The sequence below is a fragment of the Leptonotus elevatus genome, chromosome 17, assembly GCF_054856555.1.
Source record: "Leptonotus elevatus isolate MCC_2025b chromosome 17, RoL_Lele_1.0, whole genome shotgun sequence".
Taxonomy (NCBI): Eukaryota; Metazoa; Chordata; class Actinopteri; order Syngnathiformes; family Syngnathidae; genus Leptonotus; species Leptonotus elevatus.
This window is the reverse complement of record NC_141255.1, coordinates 15932707-15939722: the sequence shown is the minus strand read 5'-3', so window position 1 is coordinate 15939722 and position 7016 is coordinate 15932707. Positions and strand designations below refer to the sequence as shown.

The following is a 7016-nucleotide window of genomic DNA, read 5'->3' as shown; positions in this document are numbered from 1 at the left end:
TATTTCAATAAAAAAGACCCCCTCCCCCCTATTACTGGCGTCAATAAACCATTCAGCCCTTGATGCATTTATGCCATTTGTATTGTACGTGGGTATAAAATATATAAAATAAAAAATATTTGTATCCAGACTGCCCACCACCAGTAATCCAGAACACTTGTTTTAAAAGTAACGTATGCCCAGATTTCAATGACATTCAAATGACTGAACCAAACGTAATCTGTCAAATCTCAATGCCTTTATTCCGTTGTTGCGTCAGTGGTACAATGCTTTGAAAACATGCATCCACTTGGAAGCGTGCATGACATTGGGAATGTTCTTCACAGAGACTAACAATATGACAATGTGTGTTGTGTTGCATCGCTTACACAAAGTTTCTGGTTAAACATGGAAATAATAAAGAAACATGAACAAAAGGTAAAAAACAAAACAAAAAATGCATTGAAACACATTCATAAAATAGAAAATGTTTTGGTCGAGCCTCTCCTGCTCTTTTCAGAGGCCGTGGAATGTGATTGTCTGACGTTGAAGCAGGAACAGAAATCAATTTTAAGACTGAGAAATCCTCATTAAAAAATCTTCACGTAAACTCTTCCTTCTTTCCTGTGAGGCGTTCGTGTACGCTGCCTCAGCGCTCGTTTAGCTTCTCATTGCAATCATAAGGCCTGATCAAAGTACACAGCGGCTCGTCCTAAGCCTGGCGGAGGCACCCTGATTTCTACTTGAGCGTGCGTGCATAAAAGCAATAACATTTGTAGTTTTAAAATCAAAGGTAAAATGGCGGCTTTGCCTTTTTCCTACCATTTATATATATATAAAAATTTGAAGGCATCACGTGCACCTGCTTTAAAGAGGAATGTCTGAAGCTATAAAAACAAACATAAATAAGAGAATAAAAAGTCATAATGGCCTTTTGTATAGTCGACACTGCCTGTTGGCGGAATGTTCATGAATCCAACAAACACAAAAAAAGCAAAAAAAATCGTTTTTGTGGTGAGTATAAGGACGTTAGATAAGATACTGTATGATGACCATATATGTGTTAACATACATTTACCCAGACCATTGCTGTGCTATTGTAAGACATAATAAATGTGACTTGAGCTAAATTCTACAAGTGCTTATATTTCTATCTGGAAGTGGTTGGAATAAAAATAATTATATGTGAAGCTTTTGCTTTAAATATAAATTAGAAAAGAGATGGATGGAATTTCATGAAGGGTTGAAGGATGTCACCCCGGCAAAACTTGTCATTAATCTACTCTTTCAACTCCACTGCAATTACTTTTGGAGATTTCAGTCATAATATCCAATTTTCACAGCATTTGGTTTCTTTTAGAAAGCAAATAGAAACGTGCAAAGGCACCAATTGGCCACCGTCAAAACAAAGCAAAACAAAAAAACAGTGATGTTTGTGTACTAAGCTTTTTTGTTTTTGCCTCTTCTTGTGTCAAAATCAAAATCATTTTTTTTTTTTTTTGGTCTTCAAGCCAAAGTCTTGGATTGTCGTGGCCCTGGCTTTAAAAGGCTCCTTGTGGACATTAGTAGCCCATACCTGAAGGACAGAACAAAGACCTGGTTATGATGAAAAAGAAAAGCATTTTGAAAAATAGCATGCATGGCATTTAAGAAAATGTTAATGCTACTCACCGTTGGTGACTGATTTGGTCTCGCCTCTTCCTGCCGCCTGTCACACACAAACACAAGCAATTATCATATGGGCAGGCGTCCCCTCCAAAATATCGGCAAGTGAACCAAGGAAGGAAGGAAATGTAACTCAAACGTGTACGCGGGGTGGGAGGGGCATTCATTTTGAAACAGTACAAGCACAGTGTGAGCGTGCGGACATTAGACCCATGTCAGCTGACATGTTTGCAAACACGAGGTGATGAAAGTGCAGGAGTGCAAATTGCCCCCATTGGAAGCAGATGTCGTAAAGAATGGCTCCATTAAGGCAATAAAAAAAGCGAAAGCGGAGTGCAAGTGGAGCAGATTTGTGCTTCCTGGAAGCGAAAAGGCCAACGTGTGAAACAGCCAATCGGTGGGTGGGTGGAAAAAAGCTCACAGTCGACAATCTAAATGATATAGACTGTACTTTATAATTTAATTTTTTATGAGATACAATTTACATTCAGCTGGCATCTTGTTGGTTTTGTGGGGCGTAAACGAGTTATGCTAATGGGTTAACATCTTAAGAAAATCTTCATGAGGGTCATTCATTATAGATTAGCTGTCGCAATGTTATATTGGATTACACATATTTAATTGTAATTTTGCCAACACACTTTAAAGTACGATAACAACAATATGGTGATATGAAAACTGCCACAATATCGTCGCCGTCATGTCACAATATTAAAAGCAGCAAATCCGGTTGATTTCCATTTGTGCAGTTTTAGCACCCTCTGGTGGCTAGGTTTTTTAGTGCATTTTAATTTTTCATAAGACATGTTTTGGCCCTTTTATGTTTAAAATTCACGGTAATAGTCAGATGAAAGGGAAGGACGTAATATCCTTGTAAAGCGAGTCAATATGTCGAGGAACTCAATGTGCATGCATTAGCAAGTGCCTCAATATTAACTCATTCAGTGGCAGCCATTTTCACTGAAGCAACCCCCTTTTCTCCCAGCCGTTTTACTGGATTTTGACTGATTTTGCAAGGCCCACAGAATATTGCTCTAAAACCATGGAACCTACCAAAAGAAAGATTAGTCTCTTCTTTCGTCAGGAAAAAAAGTACATTTGTATTTGTTTTTTTTTTTTAGAATATAGCTAAGCTTCATTATTATTCACAAACCTGTTAAAAACACTGGGGAACAAAGCTTTTTGCAACATGGCCCTGGCTGATCTCTTATACTCTGCTGATACCTTCTTGTCTTTTTTTGTAATAACTACCGATGCTTTAAGCGAACTCTTCAGGTCAGAGGCTGCATCAAAGCCTTCTGTATGCTCTAGCACAAAAAAAACCCACACATTAAAAATGTATGCATGTTCTTTTGGGAGTGAATGGTATTAAAAACATATTTATACGTTTTTGGGTTTGAATGAGTTTTAATTTGGGTTTGAATGAGTTTTAAGTGTTTAATTAGAGATTGTAGGTGGTTTATGCTGTTATGTACAAAAGCACAGTATTGTGTGTGTTTTTTAGTATGAGCTCTTTAAAAAAAAATTACAAAAACACAATATTTTATATTTTTATATACCACAATATCGTGATAATATCCTGTTGTGATGTTTGGATATGGTTACATCCCTACTTTAAAGTCAACCAATAAGAAGTAACTCTGCCCAACTGGTGAAGATAAAAAAATAAATAAAAGAGCAAACAGGTGATAGCGTGGCAGTAAAGTGCAAGACATTTTTTGTTAATTAAAAAAAAAAGAAGTTTAGTTTTAGTTTTTACCTCTGCAGGCTTTCTCCAGATTGTAATGAACGTATCAACTAGCTATGAGAGTTCTTTTAGGAGAAAAACAAACAAAATTCACTTAAGGAAGAGAAAACGAAAGGATGGATATGACTGCGCATGAAAAGGAGCTGTTGCGGTTGGGACATTTCTCGTACCTTGGCTGGAGAGGAACCTTTGTTTTCCCATAAACTCCTCTTGTTGGTGACATCCACGGGCTTCAGGTCCTGGAAAAGAAGCACATGTCAAAGCTGCACAGCACTCCGTCAATTGCTCACTACTCATCGCTTGGCTTTGGGAAGACAAGAGGAGGGAAGGTTTTGCTTCATAACTCCTATTCCAATAATACAACATCAACCAGAATACCACATTTAGACTAGTTGGGCAACACAGTACATTTCATTGTCAAAATTTTTTGGGGGGGTTGACTTCCCCTTTAACTCATTCACTGCCATCGACGGCTATAGACGTCAAAAATTAATTTAAACTATTTCGATTAGTTTAACATTTTTCCCACTTATGAATACCGAGAATTTTTTTGTATTGTATAACAGATATAAAATTTGTGATTAATCGTGAGTTAACTAGTGCAGTCATGCGATTAATTACAATAAAAAAAATTAACCGCCTGACACCCCTAATTTTTAATAATCTTTTAATTTTTTTTTTTAAATAAATAAAATATTACAAATTAGGGGCATCAGCTGATTAAAATTTGTAATCGTAATTAATCGCATGACTTTACTAGTTAACTCACGATTAATCACAAATTTTATATCTGTTCTAAATGTACCCCAAAAAATTCTAGGCTTTCATATTCTTGTTAATGTCACGGTGGGTAAAGTTTGGTGGAGAACCCAAACGCAGGGAAGCAGGGCAAGGACGCATAGGTAATGTAAAAAAAAAAAAAAAAGGAATTTAATTATACAAAACAAAAGCGAACTCCAAATGGCAAGTGAAAACAAAACGCGGGGAGGACAACAAGACAAAAACTGGCAAACGACAATGAATCGACGCAGACAGAGGGGAGACAGGAGACTAAATACACACACTAACGACACAACAAGACACACTTGGGGCAAGACACAAATGGCTGAGGGCACTGATTGGTTGACACGAGGAAGGGCAGGATTACACTTAACAAGACCAACGGACACACACAAGGAAACACAGAACCCAAACATGACAGTTAACAAAAATGGAAAACATTTTTACTAATAGAAATAGTTCAAATACATTTTTGACGTCTATTGCTGTCAATGGCAGTGAATGAGTTAAAGGGATACTGGACTCATTGAGCCATTTCCAGCAGTAAAAAGTAAATATTTTGTCTCTAATGAATTTGGTATAATTATTTTTAATTTACTATGAATATCTTTAAAAACTCATTTTTACACATAAAATATTTTTTTTTCCACTTGCTGTTGATTGAAGATGACATCACCTGTGCTGAGGAAGTAGGCAACGACCAGAGGTGGGTAGAGTAGCTAAAAATTGTACTCAAGTAAGAGTAGCGTTACTTCAAAATAATATTACTCAAGTAAAAGTAAAAAGTAATCATCAAAAAAATCACTCAAGTACAAGTAAAAAAGTATTCGGTGAAAAGAATACTCAAGTACTGAGTAACTGCTTGAACATAAAGTCTGATTTAATTTTAAAAACAATGTCATCAGACAGACAAAAACATGCAATTATGTGCAAATGTTGGCTTCTTCAAATTATCAAATGAAAAAAACAACAACAGTGCAAGCAGACACGTTAGCCCAAGTGTTTGAACATTTTTATTTTAGCCCTCCGGAAAGGCTCAGCAGGACACACACATTGTTATGGCTCGTGTTTGTCTTTGTTTATTAAACATAAGACACAGGTCATAAAAATAATATCACAACGATATGCTAATATTACATGTATTATTATACAATTACATGCACTGTATACATTTTGTTATTTATTGTTGAAATGTATGGTCTATGTTGTTTCATTTGATTTCAAATAACATCTATTTTTTATTACAACAAATTTGATGCACAATATTCGCTATTGAATTAATCAACTACATAACCCACAATGCTTTGCAAAGTTGGCTCATGCGCACAACTGCTCTCTTCTGCCCGAGTCAAACAAACGCGTGACTGTTTGTTTACTCAAACTTCACATAGAACTCTTTTTAGTGCCACTTCACGCGATAGTCACAGTCTCAGTAGCGATTCATTCACAAATTGTGACGCAACTTAGGTGGCACTTTCTTAAAGCGAAAGCACCAATACGTCATCTTTTAGTTGATTCTTTCGGTTTCTCGTCATGCCTGCCAGTCTTCAACTGGGGCCACATTTCCTGTATATAAGCGATGACACAGAGCACAGAAATGCTCCCACACAGTCTGTCAAGCGGAGCACTTAGTAAAAAGTATTGTGTGGTAAAACTACTCTTAGAAGTAATTTTTTTTCAAAAAGTTACTCAAGTAAATGTAACGGAGTAAATGTAGCTCGTTACTACCCACCTCTGGCAACGACCAATCATGGCTCACCTGTTTTCTGGGTTTGGTCAGCAAACTGAGCCATAATTGGTCGTTACCTACTTCCTCAGCACAGGTGACGTCATCTTCAGTCGACAGCAAGTGGAAAAATTATTATTTTAAGATATTAATTGCACATGAAAAATAATGAAGTTATCAAATTCATTCTGGAAAAATAATTAAAATGAAAATTAAAGAATTCACCTTTTACTGCTGAAAATGGCTCAGTGAGTCAAGTATCCATTTAACAATGTTCTGTGCAGGTGTGTTTCTGAGTGGGCTTTATTTACTAATGACTTGTGAAGGCAATTTGAATCTGCTGCATGCTATTTTCACAGCAGCCAGCAGATGTCACCAAAAGAACACGCAAGTTTTTATTGGCAAGGCGTGCCTAATAATTTGACCTTCACATGCAGCTCTATAAGCATGAACACATAATGGATGTCATTAAACTCAGCAAAATAATAATACGGCATTTTACAAAAGTGTATACTTAAATAAAAGGATGATCTGATTTCTTATTTTTCAATTTTTTTTTTAAAACCAAAAACAATGAGTTTTGTGGCACCTGCAGGTTGACAGATTGAATTGCTGCGCTATGAAGAAAAACGCCCATTTAGGGTTCTGACAGGCGTTACCATGGAAACGACATACCGTTGGCCTCGCTCCCGACGACGCCCTGCCACTCTCGGGGGCTTTATTCAGCCAGTCGTTGATGCGGCCCGCCACGCCCGGCTTGATCACAGTGGCTTCCTGTTTGGACAGAGGCGGAAAGGTGATGACACGGCGCCGAAAACGCCAATCCGCCTCCGTTACCTTGAAGGTGCTGCCGCTGCTTCCCGGCGAGCTGAACACGCTGCCTTTCTCCCACATGCTCTTGATGTTCCGTATGCTGTCGGTCACCGGCGGGATATCCACGGCTCCCGAGCGAGGGATTCGCGATTCCTTGTTCTCCCGCTGCAGGGACAAAGTCGGCGGGGATTAATACGGTGTGCCGGCAGCCGTGACAAATTCCCGCCTTCAAAGTGCACCGCTTCGCAAAGCAACGGCAAAATATGTTAAGCGGGGCCAAAAATGAATGTCAATTGAGGGAGTCGC

At 37.9% G+C, this 7016-nt stretch overlaps 1 protein-coding gene across 4 annotated transcripts in view; it reads right to left on the bottom strand.

The window, feature by feature from the left end:
- Positions 1-216: 216 nt before the first annotated feature.
- Positions 217-7016, bottom strand: part of cald1a (caldesmon 1a) — a 65653-nt gene continuing 58853 nt past the window's right edge. For 3 of the 4 annotated variants that reach the window (XM_086059647.1, XM_086059649.1, XM_086059648.1), the window contains 5 exons: positions 6735-6875; positions 6573-6671; positions 3562-3630; positions 1651-1687; positions 217-1555 (listed from right to left, as the gene is read on the bottom strand). In XM_086059647.1, the coding sequence (XP_085915773.1) occupies positions 1542-1555; positions 1651-1687; positions 3562-3630; positions 6573-6671; positions 6735-6875 (360 nt within the window). In that variant the 3' untranslated portion in view covers positions 217-1541. Of the gene's footprint in view, positions 1556-1650; positions 1688-3403; positions 3457-3561; positions 3631-6572; positions 6672-6734; positions 6876-7016 lie in introns of all 4 variants that reach the window. The other variant, XR_015090529.1, reaches the window with a different exon arrangement.